The sequence below is a fragment of the Spermophilus citellus genome, assembly GCF_964194105.1.
Source record: "Spermophilus citellus genome assembly, chromosome: 13".
NCBI lineage: Eukaryota > Metazoa > Chordata > Mammalia > Rodentia > Sciuridae > Spermophilus > Spermophilus citellus.
In genome coordinates this window covers 93,229,178-93,249,959 of record NC_138193.1, presented here as the reverse complement: position 1 = coordinate 93,249,959, position 20,782 = coordinate 93,229,178, and the positions used below count along the sequence as shown (strand labels likewise).

Genomic DNA, 20,782 nt, shown 5'->3' with positions numbered 1-20,782 from the left:
CTTTAGTTGTCAAAGCCGTAGTCTCTGGCTTTAAATAGGAATGAAGTTAACATTATTGTTCATTTTGGGTGAAATTGAATTCAGCTTTTCTACATTCTGATTTAATTTCTTATAAAACATTGAGATTCATGTGTGTTTTTTCCCCTCTTTTAGTGCCTTTTGGGCAATAATTACTTGGGACCTGATTTCTATAACACCACCAGATTAAGCCTCTTTTCCTTGGGCCTTTTCTAAGGTTTTAGACCTGGGGTGCTTCTTGAATCCTTGTCTTTAACCCTTGTTGACTGGGCCTGGGAGGCAGGGACTGTAGAGTCTTTCTAGAGGGATCCAGAGCTTCAGTGAAGTGCTCAGCCTGAAGCAACCCAATAGCAGAGGCAGGCCAGGCCCAGGGAAGAGGTGGGGAGTAACATTCATGGAGTCCCTCTACTGTCTGCCAGAGACTGGGCTACGTACATTTCCTATGTCACCACGTCTCATCGCAGATCAATACTGAGAAGTAGCTGATGTTTTCTTTTCTAGGTGAGGAAAATGAGGCTCACAAAGCTGACCCTACTTGCCCAAAGTTCAAAGGACGGACCAGAGGCCTGGTGAAATACACTATGCAAATGAGAATGAGAGCCAGGCTTGGAAGATGCTGAAGCCCCCGTTTCCTCCATTCCCCCCCCCCCCCCCCCGTGCCTTCAGAGTCTCAAACCACGGCAGCTTCAGATTAAATTCAACAATGTATGAGAAACATGTGCAGTGTTTTCTTTCAGTGTTTCTTAGACCTCAAATCTGCAAACTTCTTCTATGCACAAAGGCTTATCCATTACCCTTGGGGGCAGATCTAAATGTTCTCAGTGTCAGGCCCGCTTTGCAAAGTGACTGTGACCTTCAGAAGGATCCAGAGATATCGACCTTATGTTATACGCCTGTTTTGGTCTCGTGGAATCTGACCACCGAAACACAGCTACAATAATGATGTGTCAAATAAAAATAAATAAAAGAAAGAAATAGACACTTTTCAGAAACCTGCGGACTACCTAGTTGAAATCACCGCTATTGACTTTGTCACTTCTATCGTGGAAGAAAGGTGAGTCGATGGAGCCTTCTGGAAATGGTTTGCCTGCCGAGAAGTGTACCAAGTGCCATGGTGGGAAGGGTTGGTAGTGGAGCAGAGGGTGGTTCCAGTTCTGCACACAGCAGGTCTGTTATTTCCTCTACACCTGGATTTCGGCACTTGGAAACTAGAAAGAAAGGATCACCCAACCTCCCTGGTGCCCACCATCTCAGAAAGCCACAGATCCCCTTAGTCTCTTCCTGCAATGACCCAACGGAACCTGCAGACATTGGTCCTAAGACTCTGCCTGCTGTCATCTCACACTCAAAGGGGACTTGATTTGTCTCCAGATTCTCAATGAATCTGGAAGAAAAACCCAGGCAGGTTTTACAGACGTCTGCCCCAGGATGAGGGTCTGAGCGTGTCTCTGGGCCTGTGTGTGTATTCATTCTTATCGGTATATACCAATATCCTGAAACTTTCCCAGTATGAGTCACATTTAAAAACCTGAATTCATTAACAATTAGCTTGAAGCACTGTTTGTCGGTGAAATGTGGCCATTCAGGAGAACAGCACGTTATGGTAACTGATGAGAGGCATGCCAGGGTGGCCCTGTCCAAAGATGCCTGGTCCCCTTATCAAAACCCCTTGGCTGGGGAGGAGTTGGCAAGGACCAGCTACTCCGAACACTCTTAATCTGAGGGTGGGAATCAGGTCTCTAGGAGGTATGAGGTTACCAATACCAAGGCCGCCTGGCCTGTGCCTGGAGAGCCAGTACCAGCTGCTCAGGCAGAAATGGGGCTTCCCAGCCAAATCCACATGCCATGCCTGGACACTCAAGGGCTAGGGGATAATTCTAGGTATTCTTCATAATACCACAGAAGGGTCAGAGGGGGACTTAATGCACTTTGGACACTTGGGTCTCTCCTGGGGTAGGCTTAGAAAAATCCAACAATTCTTTGTATTGATTTTGTCTCACTGACTTGAGGCCCCCAGAAATGGCTCTTTATGCTCCCCAAGTCTCAATCTGTAAACCTAGTGTTCTCTTCATGCTCCCTTCAAGACCAGCCATCCTCCAGGTGACCACATGTGACAGGGGTTTTAAGGAGCAAAGACTTCCATAAGCCCACTAAATGATGTCTTTTAGCCATGGCCCAACATAAGATTTGGAAGCAAATATTACAGTCATAGAAAAGAGACTATATATATAAGAGTCATATAAAAGGGTCTATGAATTTCATTTCGTGTCTTACTATGAAGTGTTTCTGAAGTCAAGCTGAGGGTCTGACTTACATTCTTATTTGTGGCAGCACTGAATAGTGTGTGAATAGACCCTGGGCCCCCCATACAGAGGACCTCTCTGAAGGCCTGAAGGAAGAATATTCATAATTGGTAACACATACTGGGGACTCACTAGGGTCAACACCGTGCCAGCAACCTTATACCATCATCTTATTTGATGCATTGGAAAGAGGTAGAATTCTTATTCCTATTTAACAGATGAAGACATTGGGACTCAGGAAAGTGAAGTCTCATCTGAGGTCCAGAGCTAGAAAGTAACTGAATGGTCTTTGACTAGCTTCCTGGGACACCTGGGGCCTTGACCCCATGTCTCACAAGAAGGGGATGGTGGTCTAAATGGCATGAGAGCGAGCTTCCCTCAACAGAGCCACAGTCAACTGTAGGAGTCAAGACTCAAAGTAAGGCTGAATCACAGAAACGGGACCCCTAAACGGACAAACAGCACCAAGTCAGGGGCAGGGCAGGAGCAAGAGCATCTTACCTGTCTTGGAAAGCCCTGGTACCACCTACACAAAGTCAGACCTGGGGTGTCCTAGGTGAAGAGCGGGTTCAGAGTACACATTGTCAAGATCCAAGTGTTAATCCCAGGGGGTGTATCAAGGCCACACTTGCAGGGCTCAAATTGCCCATCTAGCTTTCCTGACATCTTGCCATGCTCCTTGGGTATGGTTTGGTGTCCCAATGACAGAAGTGAGGGTGGGCTGTGCAAGATTTCCAAGGCCATTGGGATCTCTGTTCAGCAAGGGCCTGCAAGAGAATTCAATCAACTGGATTCTTAGACTTGCACAGGAAAACAAAATTATCAGGCTTGCTGATCATTTAAAATCTGGTGATATGACTGTGATTTTGTCTTGGGTTACCTTCCTGTTAATGCTAACCTATCTCTAGTTATCTTAAACTGATGTTTACGTTCAGGGATGCACATAGCCTGGCGCTGGGCCTGACTGTTCTCACTTGTTGAATGGTGGTCTCACTGTTCCCAGCCCATGATCTTTTCCTCTATGTCTGTATCCATGTGTCTTATTCATTAAGTGACTTTAATATTATCATGATTATTTCACAGGTGTAGAGCACAAGACTTAGAGATTTGACTCAAATTCTGCCACCTCTCAGCTGTGTGATGGGGGACACTTTGATTTTCTCTGAGCCTTGGTCACCCAGTGATGACACTAACTTCCTATAACTGCTGAAAGGTGATGACACAGATGCTTGGAATGGCGAAGTTCCCAGCAGACACTGGCCGAATTCACATAGCCCCGCTCTACATCAATACGGTTTCCTGTTTGTTGCGAGAAATAATGTGTGTGGGGTCTTCCGGCTGCCTGTCTGAAGGAGATAATGGCAGATTTCCATTTTCTTAGTATTTTGTTGTACCATGGCAAGGTCAGTGTGACCTTTTGGTGATAATCCCAGAATCAGAGGCCACTAGAATTTGTTGATGGCATTTGAAGTCAACCATTTTTCTATTATTCAGGTGGGGAAAAAAAAAAAAAAAAAAAACAAGGCCCAGGCAAGGGGAAAAACTTATCCAGAGTCACATCCTGGTCATAGCTCTTCACACACAGTGTGGAGGGCATTGCCGCTGGCTGGGGAGGCCATGCTGAATGCCACCTCCCCGGGGAGCATCAAGCCTGAGCCCGGCTGAATGTCAGTGTCTCTGAACCAGCAGCTTCCCCTTCCTCAGGCTCCACTCCCTGGCACATCCAGCTGGGCTAGTTTGCTTCCTGGCATACACAAATGCCAATGTGTTCCTGACAAGCCTGCTTTGTGTATTCAATAAAGAACCACACGAAGTGTCAGACATATGTGGCAATTCTTTTACAGTTGGCCTTTAGAGGCATCTGTATTGGAAGCTACAGTTCATTAAACAGAGCCTGCGAAACCAGCTTTCTAAACACTGTCAGGCCTTTAGGACTGCTCCCAGCTCTACGAAGTCCCTCCATAGCCACCAATTCTGAGGCATGAGCCAGGGGTCTCCTTTTCTCCTGGGCTTTTCACAATAGTAGACTTTTAGTGACCAGGGACCTTGGACACCATCTGAGATGAAGAAACTGAAGCCAGAGATATTCTGGAACTTGCCAAAGAATACACAATGGTGGCAGAATTGGTATGAAAATTTAGTTCCTAACCCTGTGAGGATTATTATCATTATTTAAAACTGTGGATAACAAACAAGGCTATAACTTAAGCAATTAGGAAAATTCTCAAAAATCCAGAACCTCCTGCTTTTTTTTTTCCTAGAATAAGCTGGCAAAAACATGCATGGCTCCGTTTCAATGATTGGAGGGCTCAACTAATCTTCAAAAGGGCTTTGTGGGTTCTCTCGTCTTTGAGATACTCTTCTGCCAACAAATTGCTTTGTGGTGGTTGCCGGAAGCTCCCTGCTGGTGGGCAGGTCTGTTCCCAGGCCAGAAGCTACAGTGAGAACAAGGTGAAACAAAGCAACGGACTAGGAATGAAGGGGAAGGATCACCGGAGAGTTCTTGGAAAGCCTCCCAGCTCCAGGCCAATTAGCCTTGTGCTTGGGGGCAATTCATTTAACCACTTGAGTCTTGGTTCCCTCATGTTTAAATCAGGGAGAATTTTGACACTAATGACGATGATATAAATAATCATTTCTGCTGTGGTGCTCTCATAATAAATATGGACGTGCTTTCTTAGCTATATAGATGGACGCTCTCATTCCCATGGTCCTGAGACGCACACACGTTGCTTCATCTCTCGGTGCCTGAGTTTTCTCACCAGGGATTTAGCGATCCGCTGAACTGACTTGACCTTAGAGGATCCAAGTGGATGCCAACTAGATCAGGTGCCTTTATCAACTCCTAGGTGTGGGGCACTAAGGTGACTTGGAAAGCAGGTCAGGGAGCAATTAGAAGCACATACCCTACACAGGGTCAGGCTGCACAAGTTGAAAGTTGAGCTCTGCCATACTGGGACACTTGAGGGGTCACGTACTCAACCCAGGAGTCCTAAATTCCATCCCAGGCATGGATGGAAAAGCATTGTGCTCCTCCTTTCTGGATCATCTCCTAAAGGGGCACTTAGCCCAACAGTCACCTTTGATATCAATCTACCAGCTGCCATCAACATCTGGTCACTCACTTCATAACACTAAGTACCAAACCTGGCCCCTCTCCGTCCCCACCCACTAGCACAATTCATTTGTCAGGAGGCCCCAGAATTTGAAATCACTTATTTCCTTCCCATCACCCTGCTCCCTGGAATGCATCTGGAAACCAATCACCCAATTCAAGACATCTGTTTAGCTCACTTATAATCAAGCTGCAGTGAAGAAGGGCCAAGTCTCCTTCAATCAATCAATTATATAAACACAGCCTCGGAAGGGGAGGTGCATGTGCCCGAGTTTGCACAATGGGGGGAGAGGCACAGAAAGCTTAATTCTCATGCTCTTCTCCATGGCCGTCAAATGCTACAGATAGGAAAATGAGACTCTATGTGTAATCCCAGAAAAGAAAAAGGGAAGTAGTTAAAACCAAAGTTAGCTAGTCCAGCTCCTCATTTTAGAGATGGGAAAACTGAGACCCAGGAACAGAAAGTGATTTGACTAAGGTGGCATCGTCTTGGTTCTGGGAAAGGAAGAGAACCGAGACCAGAATCCAGATCGAACGCTCAATCCAGTGTTCTCTTTGCAGTTTCTAGAAAACATGCATTTGGCATGCACATGTGAGTGTGTGTGTGTAGTGCAGGGGGCGGTGGGGGGGTCACTGATAGGATAAAGCATGCTCCAGAGGTCCTGGTAAAACCCTACCAGTTTCTGCCGCTGCTCAATACTACATCTATCTGAATGGTGTTCCTGAAACAAGAAGATTGAAGGGCACCGAGCCATGTAGCGTCCATCACAATAGGTGGGGAGCCTGATGGTCAAGGGAAACTCAGAATGTGCAAAAGAGCCCCCTTCACTTCTCCTCTGTCTCTGAAGAGATATAACCTCCAGAGTGTTGCAGGTGACTGTGGGATTGCTAGCTGGTGATGATCTTGAAATTCAGGCAGAGACCCAGGCTGCCCTGGCATGGACTCAGCCTGTCAGGGACTCCCAGTCCAATGAGGGAGATGAGGGACTTGCCCTTATCTGCCTCTGAGATAGGCAGACCTGGTGAGGCCAGGGGGCCACAGGGCATGGGAGACTCTGCCTAGGAGGCCAGAGGCTCAAAGGCAACTTCTGGAGTTCAACTTGAAGGTTGAAAAGATTTTGACAGATGGTGCAGGTTTAGCAAGGAAGTTTGCTGAGAACACAGGAGGGAATAAGGTTATTCCAAGATTGGCAGGGAACTAATAGTGCTTAATTTAGTCTAATTGTATAATGGATTTTGAAGCTGGGCTGCATGGAATAATAGTATGATTAAAGATAGAAATGATTGCAGGTTTTAGAGGGCAAAACCAGGGACTTAAAGAGTTTTAAGCCAAAAGCTTCCATTGTCTACAGCCATGACACCAAAATCCAGAATATTAGCCTCTCCATAAATGGGTCTTCTTCCATTTGAAGGTACTCTGGACATCTTCAAATCTGTCCTGCCAATTAGGAATCATGGTCATTTCCAGTTTACAAGTGAAAGACCAAAGACAGTGGACTGGTGGCTAAAGGTAATAAAACTCATAAGAATCAGGGCTGGGATCTCACGTTAAAATTCTTTTCTCATCACTCTGGGCTTAGCTTCAGACAGAGGCAGCAGAGCACAGCACATGCGTGGCTATTGCAGAGGAGACGTAGACAGGCAACATGGAGGGAACTAAAGACCTGTGGTTTCCAAACCTGGTCATGCAGTTCAGGGACTCTGAGAATCTAGGGTTTTTTTTTTGGGGGGGGGGCGGTACTGGGGATTGAACCCAGGGGTGCTTTACCACTGAGCCACATCCCCAACCCTTTTTATGTTTTACTTTGAGTCAGAGTCTTGCTAAGTTGTTTAGGGCCTCCCTAAGTTGCTGAGGCTGGCTTTGAACTTGCCATCCTCTTGCCTTAGCCTCCCAAGCCACTGGGATTACATGTGTACATGAATCTAGTTTTTAAGGTGCTCTCTAGATGATAGTGAAGCAACTAGAATGAGCCTAGCAGTGGATTCATTGAAACCAGGGAGGGACTGACCACCCACTAAACAATCCTTGGGACAACACAACACTGTGGGGCTGACAGAGTCCCAAATCATTCAGATAAGATGTGTGAATTTATAGATGGGCCTGACATGTGAGGAAATAATTTGTAAGCCCAGATATTGAGAAAAAATGCCATTGTCCCTACCTCTATTGAAGAGAAGCTGGGATGGGCTCTGCCTGACAGATGGCCTGGGTTTGAATCTTTGCTTTGCCACTACCATGACCTCCCTCAGCTTTGGTCTCCTCCTTTGTGAGGTGAGGCTATTGAACCAGACAGCCGTGGACCCCAATAGCTCAAAATGTCTATGAATTTCTCACCAAAGTATTCTAGTCATCTTCTTCCCAAATGTGCTGGTTAAATTCCTGTTAATCTGAGCCTCTTCTAACAGAGTTTTGCATCTGAGGCTGCTCTTGACAAATCATTTCATTTTAAGAGGATTTCCTCTCATTTTTCTCACTCTTGATCAGTCATTTTCCTGCATATGTTTTGGACACATGTCTTTCTAGGTTGGTTAGAAATGCTCTGTATACAATATCTCAGATGTCCCAAAGCTGTCAAAACAAAAATTCCTCAGCTCATTCATGTCTGCTGAATATGCTTTTTTAGGTTGAGTAGAGGAGGAAAAAAAAATAGCCTGCCCAAAGTTGTTAAAATCACAGCTTTGAATTCTCAACCAAAGTAAGTCCAACCTAGGAACTGTCCTCCCTTTAGATACATCTGTCTCCTGAAACCAATTAATTTGACTTCACCACCTTTTATTGAAACAGAGATCTCCAGGTTCTGCAAGCTCTAGGTTAGGAATGGAAAAACCCAAGTCCACTTCTAGTTTGCTGGATTCTCCAGCGAATATTATGGTCTAGTGTACATTTATTGAGAATGTGACTGATTATAACACCCTAGGGTAAGTTCTGTGGATATAAAAGGAAAACAGATGTGAATTCTCTGACCTCTACATGTTTATAGTCTAGAGAAATGGAGGTACAGGACCACAGGTAACAAAGACACCAGGAACAGTGTGACATCAGGGGTGTGAAGTCCTGTGGAGAGACACTATGTAAACACAAGGATAAAAGCGAGGTCCACAGCCACCAGGCTGGTCTTATTTAGAGGTCACAGCATGGTCACCAGATGCTGAGCATGAACACCTGCTGTACAATAGCCCAAAAGAAGTTTGGCTAAATCTGACAGGCATGCTGCATCTTTTCTGAGTCAGAGCAAACCTTCCTTGCAAGGATCCGAGGTCATCAGACCCAAGGAGAGTCTCCCTCCACAGGACTGTTGGGGTGTGGGGCGTACTGCACATACGTTTAATGTCATCATCCAATGGGTATTTAAGAAGCACCTTCCAGATGTTTGAGCCCATCACATCTGCCATAAAAATTAAACAGGTGAGAATCTCCATGGCAGGCAGGGACACAGAGCTGGGCAAGTTGTTACATGTGTATTGGATGACGGAATGTAAGATAGATAGGCAGACAGAGAGATAGATAAAGTGATCTGCAGCATCTTCCCCACCTTCCAGTTGGGTAAATTAGACTCACATATAATTACTTTATCAGGTGACCTACTTTACACTTGAACCACCAAGGAGATGAGTGACAGACTAGAAGAACCAAAAGGAAAAGCCTGTTTCATGAGATGGGCGTCACCTAAAGGGTTTCTTGGAGAATCTGGATGATCAGAAAATATTTCCATACAATTCAGACTCTGATTTCAAGAGGCGATATTATTATTCGTCTTGGTTAAAAAAAAATCCTATCAAAAATTTCCATCAAACAATTCCAAGGAGAAAGCAAGATCTGGGTAGTTTAGGTGCTCAGGTAAAGCTCTGTGGTACAGGCAGGGGGCTCACCTGACCCCAGGTTAGGCTTTACGAAGACAGGTTGAAGGAACAGAAAAACACTAAGTGGGGACTGAGGATAAGAAAGTGGGAAACACGGCGAAAAGAGGAAGCATGTAAAACATATAAGGTATTCAGCAGGGTGAGGAAAAATCTCTTATGGTCCTTCTCTATCTAATTTCCAGACAGCTTCAACTGATAATGGATGGCTCTTTTGTCTAAAAACTCCTCATTCTCTCGGCTTTTGTGGTTGCACCATATTCTGGTTCTCCTCTCTATTCCTCCGCTTCCATTTCTCATGCTCCTCTTCCTCTGATCTTCTTTGGGTCTTCCTCTTCCAGCTTCAACCTGTCTTGATGCTAGTGACTCCCCATCTCCCTTATTTCCTCAGAGACCTGGGTTCACCACTCCCTCCTGGCCATCTTCACCTGGATGTCCTGATGGCTTTTCAAATAGAACTCGTTCAATAGGGATCTAGTCCCCTTCTCCTCTGTCTCAATGTTTTGGACACCATCTCTCCTTGCCAAATAGGAGATGGTCTCTCCCCTCAAGTCCATCCACTCGACTTCTCAAGCTGGGCTCTCCTGGAGAGGCACGCAGGTCCTGCTTACCCCGCATACAGCAAGTCTCCCAGTTCCCTCTTGCCCCCCTTTTTCATAGCTTACTATGCTTTTCATGCTGACTCATGTCCAAACCCTGAGCACACCCAGGAGCAACTCTCTCAAGCTTCTCCCCGCGGCTCCCTCCCAGCTCCTCTTTCCCTGTGTCACAGAGCCTGACCTGTCCCTGCGTATGCCCCTCTGTCCAGGCTGCCTTCCTCAATGGTCTCAGTGTTTCCAGCTCCGCTGTCCCCATCTCCAGAATGTCTACTCCCCTGGGTCCTCTACAGAACTGACCCTTCCTCCTCTCCTCTGTGCTCCAGGATGCTTGGGACAGGCATGTGCTTGTCACAGGGTACCCAGGCCTCCTCTTCCTCCAGAGTCCCTTGAGGGAAGGAAATGTATCCCATTTGTCTTTATCACTCACTCACATGTGTCGAACACAACCAAGCATACAGTTGGTGCTCCATAAATGTTTTCACCCAGCCTCCTATTCTCTGTTTCTGGAGGCACACTATGGGTAAAAATGATACAGACAGGTAGGGATGCAGGAGGGTCCTTCACAGGGAAGGTCAAGACTGGACCAAGGATCAGGGAGCTACCTGTCCAGGTAGCTGAAACCACGTTAGTGGGAGAAAGAATACACGGAAAGGAGACCGGGCAGCCACAGGTGCCCTTCTACTTTGTCTCTCTCTCTCTTCCTGTGTGTGTCCCTCCTCACCTCTGTCTCTGCACCAACCTCTTCCCTTTGTGTCCCTCTCTTTCCTTTGTGTCAGTGTCCTTGTTTCTGTCTGTGACCGTTGTTTTTAAATGGATCCCTCTCAACTTGTTTTGTCCATCTTCATGTCAGTCTGTCCACCATTCTCTTAATTCTCTTCTTTCTGTTTCTCCTGACTCAACTCGTCACTGGCGGAGCAACACACTCGTCATATTTATTGAATGGGTTTATTCATCTTTGTTTCAAAGGTACATGACCAAGGGGAGCATTTCTAACCTGTCTCTTCTAAGCCAACTTAGAAGCTTTTTATTGAATTTCTATGGATTGAGTTAGTTGACTCCCAGCAGGTCAGCGGAGCTGAGGTGATAGATGGTTCCTGCTCCTGGGCCTTGTATGACTGCCGGCATTGCAATTCCCTTTGGGACTCGGCCTTTTTTGGTGAATGCATCCAGAGGCCTTTTGCTTATTACATTGTAGATAACAACACAGATGCATGAGCCACAAAAGAACTCGATTCCTCAGTTCAGTGGAGCAGGGCTGGGAACAGAACACAAAGTGACCTGGCCTGTTGGGGGCAGAAGAGTTGGAAAGAAAGCTTTGGGCCCTGGCAACAGACCACTAGGGAGCTGGGAGCAGCTTTTGACTGATACCAGGCTCCTGAGGGCCGGAATGGCTGATCACGGCCAGCCACATTAAATCTGTAATTTCAGAAATGTGATCAAACTGACTTCCTGCCAGAGCCACGGAGGAAATCCCATAGGGTGCTGGAGGGCCTTTCTGTTTTCCATTTTTGATTCTGTGTTGGGTTAATATTTTTTTTTTGAGAGAGAGAGAGAGGGAGAGAAAGAATGATATTTAATTTACCCAGTCTTTTCAATCAACGAAATTGATACATTAGCAGGTTGGGTGGCAGTGGTGGCAGCAGCAGGGAAAGTAATTAAAAAGTCTAATTTTTCTTTCCAAAAGCACCAGCCTCTAAATTGGATAGGTCCCCGTGGACTAGAAAGTAGACAAAGTTTTAATAGAACTTTTATTCAAAGTCCAACAATGGCTTTGTTATGCTCAGATATTGGGAAGAATACTTTCTTTTTCCAGGAGTCAATGTTCTGGACTTTGGGGGCCTGAAGGAATAAAGATTTATATAAGTTTCTTAGGGCTGTCATAATGAAGTCCCACACGTTGCGTGGCTTAAAATAATAGACATGTTCTCCTCCCACAGCACTAGAGGTCAGATGTCTAAAATCAAGGGGTTCACAGGGCCGTTCTGCCTCTAAAGCTCTGGGTGAGCATCTGGCCTATGCTTTTCTCTTAGCTTCTAATGTTGCCAGCAACCTTGGCTTAGAAGAGCATCACTCTGACCTCTGATTCCAAAGCTACATGGTATGTGTCCTGCGTGTGCTCTGTGTTCTTATAAGCACACAAGTCTTGTGGTATCAGGACTTGCCCTAATCCAGTGTGGCCTCATTTTAACTTAATTACATCTGCAAAAACTTTACTTCTCAATAAGGTCTCATTCACAGGTACAGAAGGTATGGGGAATCTTAATGGACCTTTTGAGACACAAAATTCTACCTATAAGAGAGACCTATTCTGGGGTGGAGAGGAAGAAAGGAGAGCTATACAAGACTACCTACCACGTTTAGGGAGAGGGAAGTTACCTAGCCTACCTCTTCTTAAATTGGGAACAACAAGGTTTGGGTGCTACAGCTACCCAAGGTCTTAAATATCAGACTGATCTTTCAGTCCAAACACCAGGTCTCCCAGGAAGTGTGAGTGTTCTCCCTGGAAGGCTCATCTTTAAATTACTCTGTGATGTGTTTATAGAGCCCTCAGCTTGAAACCAGAAAACCTGGGTTCACTCTTTTCTACTGCTCACCTGCTCTGTAGCTGGAGAGCACATTAATAAACTCCTTTGACCCTTGATCGACGTTTCTGTAAACATGGGATAAAAAGTAATTTCCACCCACTGTAATTTTATAACACAACTTAAATGTGAAAAATGCTTGTGAAAGGTTTTGCCAAACTATCAACAATTTTTTTTAAAAAAATAAAAATTCCCTTTCTTCTGTTTTTCTGGGGTGGAACCTCAGGTCATTCTGCTTGAAATGCTGATCTGATTCTCCTTGTACCCCAGAGTGGGCAAATATGAAGTAATACTAGGAAGGATACCAACTATCTCGGAGACTCTAGAACTCAAGGTGATCAAAACTCCCTTTCTCAATGCCCAGTGGCCTCAATCTCTCAGCAGCTAATGTGACCTGATGGGACAGATTTTTATCTGGGGGCTAGTTACAGTCTAATCCTTTAGCTGGGCCTATAAATAAGTTCGAAGGCATCAAAGATAATGATAAAAGGAAAAACAAAGAAAGTCTTTCTTCAGATGTCCTTCCCTTTCGAAGCCTTGGGGGAAGAACGTACAGCTCTCTGCTCATGATGATGAAATTAGCAGGCTCTTCCTCATTCAAGTCAGAGGCAAGAAAGAGCTAGAATCATACTGAATGCCATTGAAGAGAATCTATTTTACACAACATAAAAGACCCCAGCATAAATTAGAAGAAATATGGGGAGCTTTCAAAAAGGTAGGTCAAACTTTTTCCTCAAGCAGATAATTACAGGCTGGGGGTGAGTAAATCTTATTAGCCTCTTCTCCACCCCATCTCTTCTCATAAAACACTAGCGAGAAGAAAGCCACATTCAATTCAGGACAGGACAGCCTCCCCGAGAGGACCGGCCTGCTGCTGTCCATCATGATGTCTGTGGTTGTATTGTTGATGCTACTCTCACCACCACCCCTCCCTCAGGGTGCAGGAGAAGATGGCCAGCCATGCCTGAAGCTCCTCTGCAGACTTGCTGAGGCTGGGGGACTCCTCACTGTCTGAAAAACTATCCCTTCAGGCAGCAATTTTCCAGTCAAATTTCTCTGCCCAAGTTTGAGGCCTTAAAATTAATGAAGTTGTTAACATTTCTTAAAATGTCTTTCCTGGCAGTTGAAAGGTATAGATTTATTACCTACAAGCCTGCTGGCCTCTTTGGTTCATAGACATGTAGGCTGAGCCCCTAAAAATACCTTGAGGGAATGGGTGTATTGACCTTAACTCTGTCTTCAGCCTGCTCAGCAACGAGTCCCTTAATGTCTGGGCGTTGAGGCCAGTCCACAGAGGCCTCTCCATAGCAATGGGCCTAGCTGCCTACAGAATTATTTCCTTGGCCTACGAACTCTGTGAAGTCAGGGCCAAGGCTTACTCATTTTTCTATTTAATCAATTTCAGCATCTTTCCTGGGCTCAGCACGGATGTAGTGGTGACGTACGTGTGTGTATTAGAAGGGGGTGCATAAGTCTCCACTAAATTAAATATGGTGAGAAGATGAAAAGGATCTGAAATTATTACCACACTCAGTCAAGGAGACACCAATCAAGAATGAGCTCTTCCTCATCCATGAATCAACACCAATAATGGTGCCGACTTTGACGCCCTTGTCCAGCACTTGGGTGACAACTTGCCAATGGTTTCCGTCTTCTCTATCAAGAAGAGAAATCATGAGGTCCTAGGCCGCAAGGAGAGCATGAAAGTGAACTTGGGAAACATTCAGGTCTACTCCTTTGCCCTAAGGGAACACAGCCCTCTACCCTTATTTTACAGATGAGGAGGGTGAGGATCAGAGAGAGGAAGTAGGTTTATCAAGGCCAAGAAATGGGTAGGTAGGGGGCTTAAAAAACTATCATAGGTTTCTCCTTTCAACCTGCAACCCCTCTCAAGATGCTCCACAGGGAACAAACACATTGCTCTCTGAGGCAGACAGGAGGCAAACCTGCCTTCCTTGGACATTCTATCTTTCAAATAGTTGTCTTCCTGTTAGAGATACTGAATGACTTTGAGAGCAGATTCAAAAGTGTTATCTGAAGACCAGTTGTATTACAAATCTGGTTACAAAGCATTAAGGATACCAAGGACTAGATTTCAATTATTTATAGACACTTGCCCTTATCGTAAGATGACAGTGTCTGGCTTAAATATAATCAGGAAGTAATTCTTATCTGGAATCTCCTGAGAACCCCTGATCCTTCTTTCCCTCTGGGGATGCTTAGGAGGAGCAGGAAACATCCTAGCATAGAGTATCATCCTAAACTGCCCTAGGGTTTGTGATGCGTTCGTTTCTTTTATGTTCGAAATGAAAGGTACCATTAATACGCACCAAGACTAACTGTGTTATGGATGACGGACAGCAGGTTTCAGACCAGAGTAGAACATCTCTGTTAGGTGCATTTTAAATAGCTCAAGCCCGAGGGCATAGAATGAGCAGCAGGAATAGGTAAAAATGCCCAGAAAGGAATCTCGAACTCAGTGCTACACTGGGTTCATCAATACTTAATTGAATCAAGCCTGATGAGAGAATTCCATCTCTGGAGGCCTTCTGAATTCATTCATTATGCACAAGGCTTTAGGAGTGCTGTCCTTGTGATGAGATAAGGTGGGGAACAAACACAGCATAGTGCTTGCTCTCTTGGGGTTCGCCCAAAGGAGTTCCAGAGAAAGGAAAATGTTCCCTCGGAAATGTACCAGCTGTGTTCCAAACCTGTTCTTTGTACTGTAGAAACCCAGCTGCTATGAGCTGTTAAGTTAAGCATGGAGAACCAAGAACTCTATGCCATGTAAATATGGCCCATGTGGCTCCTAGGTTAGGATTTAGCAGGCTTAAGTGAACTGCTGAGAGAAAGAGTGAATTTAAGGGAAGAATTCTCACTTGATGGCTAGAAAACCCATCCATGTGATCATATTAAGCTCAGTTTCCACATCTGTGTAAATGGAAATTGAATCTTTTCTCCTTATTTCCAAGGGTATTGCGGAATCAAATGAGTTGAAATAATATCAAATTGCATGTTTGGGAAACTACCCAAATGTAAGAGAGTCACTGAGGGAGACATGTGGCCTTCATAGTAACAATCCACTCTCGAGAGTACATGATCTTTAGAAACATGGTGGGTTAAAACCTTATATCCAAAAAGCAACAGTCGAGCTGAAAATAAGCAGTGCATCTAATGATTGGCAAGGGGATGTCAAGAATACCAGGTGCCACACAGCAGCAACAACATTCTTGGCTTCCTCCAGTATGCACAATGCAACTGGAATGGCTTGGCTGGAATGGTCTGATGAGGCTGGGTGCCACTGGGAGACCGAGGGCACAATAAGATTTTGCAGGGGAGGTACCAGGGATTGAACTCAGGGACACTTGGCCACTGAGCCACATTCCCAGCCCTATTTTGTATTTTATTTAGAGACAGAGTATCACTGATTGCTTAGCACCTTGCTTTTGCTAAGGTTGGCTTTGAACTCAAGATCCTCCTGCCTCAGCCTCCTGAGCCTTTTGGAATCCAGGCATGTGCCACTGTGCCTGGAAAGATTTCTTTTTATGTAAGGAGCCCAGGGATCCCTGGAGCATCATTAATCACAAACTGAAATCCATAGTATCCTTAATTATAAGATAGGAATAGTGCCTCACAAATAACTATCAAAATATACTTACCGTATCGACTGCGATGAGACAGGAAAGGAAAGGAATCTTTCATTATCCAGGTGAGATTCCACACAAAATGGTCAGGAGGAGAAGAAGGCATGTTTGTTGGTGACTCCAAGGAGCTGTGACCTGGACATAAAAACAAAGAGGAGAATACTGATTTTGTGCACTTAGCAGGGGTCATATAGTTGTCACTCAATTATCTTTATCACTATAAAACAAGTTCACAAGGAGATTTCATGATATTCATTGAAAAGATGAGGAAAAAAGTGACTGAGACACTAGTAGACACTAGTAGACCATGATGTACAAGGGCAGCCAGATCTGAGATATCTGAATACTGTGACCACGGCCATGTTAAGGATCTCTGGAAGATGAACTAGAAGGCAGGCAACTTAATGGTTTGGTCTAATAGCTCTATCCAAAGTATATTCTGCCTGTAAGAATTTGTGCAACTTTATACAGAACTTATATTCGTCTTGCCCAAATAATGTCTTCTTCTCTATGCACAGACTCGTAACTTCATCTAATGTTGTTTGCTTGGGTTATTGCCTTATCAATGAGAGGGTTGAAATTGCACTCAGAAGTTATGAATACTTGACGATTATGTTATGTTCGGGGGTGGGGGGGTGTGGAATGCTAGGAGACAGGTTTCCCCACTTCCAAGAGGCCAGGGAGCCACAAAGAATTAATGTTTCCAATTTGCTTGAGAGAAAGAAGGGTTGAAGAAAAAAAGAAGCAGAGCAGCATTAGTCCATTCCTTAATAGTACTTCCAGTGGGTTTTGTGTGGTGAAAATCATTACAATATATCTACAAATCAAATGAGCGCACGCTGCATGCTCTTATATAGTTCTTCCCAGAAAATCTCCAACTCAATCACTATTTGCTAATGTTTTATGGCAGGCAAAGCTTTTTCTGTTAAAGAAGGAAGGATCTGAGAATTAGTTCCGTTTAGAAGATAGATGTGTAGCCACATTGAGTGAAGGGAGGAGGGAAGGAGGGAAGCAGAGTTTTTTCTGCAGCTTCCATAGAGCAGGTACCATGGTGGCCCCTTTATCCACAAAGTGCCACATGATGTTCATAGTGACACTCTTAGATGGGAATGATCATGTCCATTTTACAGGTGCAAAAACTGATGGAACTGAGCCCATGGTTGCTTAATACCAACAGGTCATATTCTCCCAGGTGTGGGCTGATTTGCTACTCCAGTGGTAATTGTCAACTCATTTGGAGTAACTTTGTGAAGAAGAGGGAGAAGAGAAAGAAAAAGCAACAGGCTAGCAGAACCATTTTCCTAGCTTGTCTGCCTTGCAGTTTCTTCTGAACCTCTGCAACATTGGCTCCTTGGGTCCTATATTCCTGTCTTCAACTTTATCCCCCCCGCCCCCACCCCAGGGCAGGGATTGAACCCAGGGCCTTGTACATACTAGCACCAAGATACATCCCTAGCCCTCCAACTTCTTTTTAGCATCAACCCAACCTCATATGCTTTAAGGAAATCTCTGTGGGCTTGCCAACTTTTTGCTTTCAACCCCCTCCACTGTTTCTACAGGTGCTGAACTATGGTAAAGCTGACTACAGGGCCATGAGTCCCTGCAAATAGAACAGGAGGGGCATTCTAAAACAAACAAACAAACAAAACCCCAAACCCCCTGACCTCTAGCACCTCTACCTCCTCTGCCTTCCAAAGATTTGAATTGAAATTGCAGATGGCTGGCTCCTGGGTACCTGGTAGGGAGTTTTTTTTACATTCTTCTCATTTCTGATCTAAGAGATCAGAACTAAATTGGCCACCGCCAGGTAAAACTTTGTGTAGCAATTCTACAAAATGACTCAGAGGAAATGCACTAAAAGGCCCAAAAGCTAGTGCTAGGGAGCTGCAGAGAGAAACCATCAAATTTCACTGTCACATCAACTCCATTTTGAAGATGGACAATGGGGCTCAGAGAAGTGAACCCAAGGCCATATGAGTTTTCTTGGGCAGAGTTAAATTTATTACACTTAATAAATAAATAAAATATATCCAGTACATATGAATTAGGCACTATGCCAAATACTTTAAATGTATCATCTGCTTCTTACAACCACCTTATGAATAAGTATTATTATTTGTCCTAATTTTGAGGAAACTGAGCCTCAAACAGGTATTATGCCTTGACTATAGACACAGCCAGTAGCAAGCAGGATATCAGAGTCCACAGACCAGGTGAACCTGATGTGAAAGCCCATGCTCCTTCTACTACCCTACCTAGACCCCTCAGACCAGCATAGGGTGGTCCTTGGCTCTCCCCAGTGTCTGACAGAGCCCCCATGGGCAATGGCAAAGGTTGCTAGTTACCACTGAGCATGCTCCACAGCGGCACAACAGGGTGAAGGGCATGGGAAAACCATTCAATCAAATCCTTGCAATGACTCCCATGTGAATAAAAGCCGGCATCTCTAAATCTGACTCATCAGCTTAGCTCAAATTTTAAGTAATTTTGAAGCAACAATAAAACGTAGCCTGAGCTATATTTCCCTGTTGATTTCATTGTTTCAAGTGATTTCATTGTTCTTAACCACTCTATTTGGGAATGGTATTTACTTCTTCCTGGATGTGAAGGATCAAGCAGATGGAGCTAGACTTCAGGACGCACTTATGACTCTGAGTGGGTACAGAATGGCAGATGACTTTTTACCTGGATGAGGGCCAAGTAATATAATCAGTGATATATATATATATATATATATATATATATATATATATATATACATACATTTATATACATATGTGTGTATATGTATATGAAAAGCATATATGTATGAAAGCATTCAAAAGAAAGGTCTCTGAGGGCTGAGTCATGACCTGAAAAGGAGATATGGACATTGCTCTAGGTAATACCGATAGATAGAGCTTAAAGCTTTTCATAATTCACCAAATGGCAATAACTTACTGGGCAAATTTTGGTATTCAGAGTTGAATACTAAAAAGAAAGTAGAATGTTTTATGCTTCCCTTGCAGGAACTCCCAGAATTCTAGACTCACAGGAATCCCAACCTGGTCCCTAGAGGAGGTGGCTAGAATAAATAGCTGGATGAGGCTGGGAGCTAAGGGAAGGGTTGACCAAAAGGATCAGCCTCCCCACCTGAAAAGATGAAGACAGAGAAAAGCACAACCTATATGAATGGAGCTGTTCTCCAAATTTGGAGGCATTTGGGACATCAGTGAGTTCTAATCAAAGTTCATAGAATATGCCTAAATTTTGAGTAGACAGAAGAAAGTACTTCTGCATTGAACTGGTGTAGGGTGAAGAATCTGTTTCTTCCCTTCACAGTCCTTGTCCCTCCCTATCCTCACTCCTGCTGGGAAGGAAGTTTTTCTAACATAAGGAGAAGTCATGCCATGAGAAGAAATCCATTTAAGCAAGAGCTGGCTTGTCTTTGTGGTGCCTCACTCTGAAAATGTGAGGCTCCAAAGTGGAAGGAGCCTCTCCAACACAGACTTTGGGGGCAAAGGTGTGAATCGAGACCTACGGACTCAAGTAGAATGACTCTTGGGCCCTAGGGGAAAGACTGGAGGAGAGGGTGGTAGGAGCAGGTGCCCCTGTGAGGCAGAACAATGATGGTCTAGTAGAGAAGAGGAACAGAACATCCCCAGGCTGAGGGCATCATTGACTGGCTACTGATAAAATTGCTTTTTTTTCTGATGAATTTCTGAGCCCTTTCTGGGCAATGCAGTGTGTCAAGGTGGAGTGAAGACCCCAAGCTCCCAATACCCATCTTTTTTTCACCATGCATCACCCCACTAATGTCCTCCGCTTAGTGTGCCTCTCTGATAATCCCCTGTGTGCTCTCTCAACCCTATCTGCCTCCTCCCTCCTCCACAACTGTCATGGGTACTGGTACTGGGAGAGGAGGAAGGCGGGGAGGAGGGAAAGGCAATGAAGCTGACAAGTCTCGCTTTAAATTCACGACCAGAAACCTCAAGAAAACCCTCAGGACTGCCCAGAAATCCTACTGCATTCCCTAATCGATTCAATTCACTCTCTTTCCAGAACAGCTATTTCAAACTTCTCTTACTCCTCCAATTCCCTGATTCCTCCACATTCTCGCAAACGACCTTGCTTCTTATTTTGTTGAGGGAAAAAGCAGCAAATCCGCCTGCTGATGGTGCCCTGAACATGCCGCCTTCCTCCCTGCTTTAAAGGATGAGGTATCTACACTCTAATCCTGTCCCTTCTCAAGGACTCTTTGATTGCAACTGTCCCCCTACCTCCTGCACCAATTTGCCCTCTCTGAGTCATTCTCAACTGTAGAAAACATGTACCATCTTTAAAAAAGAAAAAGAAATCATTTTTTTTTTTTTTTACTTCCATACTCTTCTTCATGCATTACCCTCTGATTCTGATCTCCTTTACAGCCAATCTCTTTGAAGGACTTGTCTTAGCCCCGGTCTCTACTTTCTCCTCCCCACCCCCCACACACTTTCTTTTAAATACAATAAAATCAAGATTGTCTTCATTATCACTGGTCAAGGTCACTGGTGACTCCAGGCTGCAGACACAATGAACAAGTCTCAGACCTGATCTTATCCTTCCAGCATTTGAACCCACAGATCCCTCCCTGATTCTTGAGACCTCACATCTCGATGGCCACATAATCTTAGTGGCCTCCTAC

At 44.7% G+C, this 20,782-nt stretch overlaps 1 protein-coding gene across 1 annotated transcript in view; it reads right to left on the bottom strand.

The window, feature by feature from the left end:
• ALK (ALK receptor tyrosine kinase) overlaps positions 1 to 20,782 on the bottom strand; it is a 671,348-nt gene that overhangs the window by 471,319 nt on the left and 179,247 nt on the right. The window contains exon 2 of the mRNA XM_081265286.1: positions 16,135 to 16,254. Coding sequence (XP_081121412.1) covers positions 16,135 to 16,254 — 120 coding nt within the window. The remainder of the gene's footprint in view (positions 1 to 16,134; positions 16,255 to 20,782) is intronic.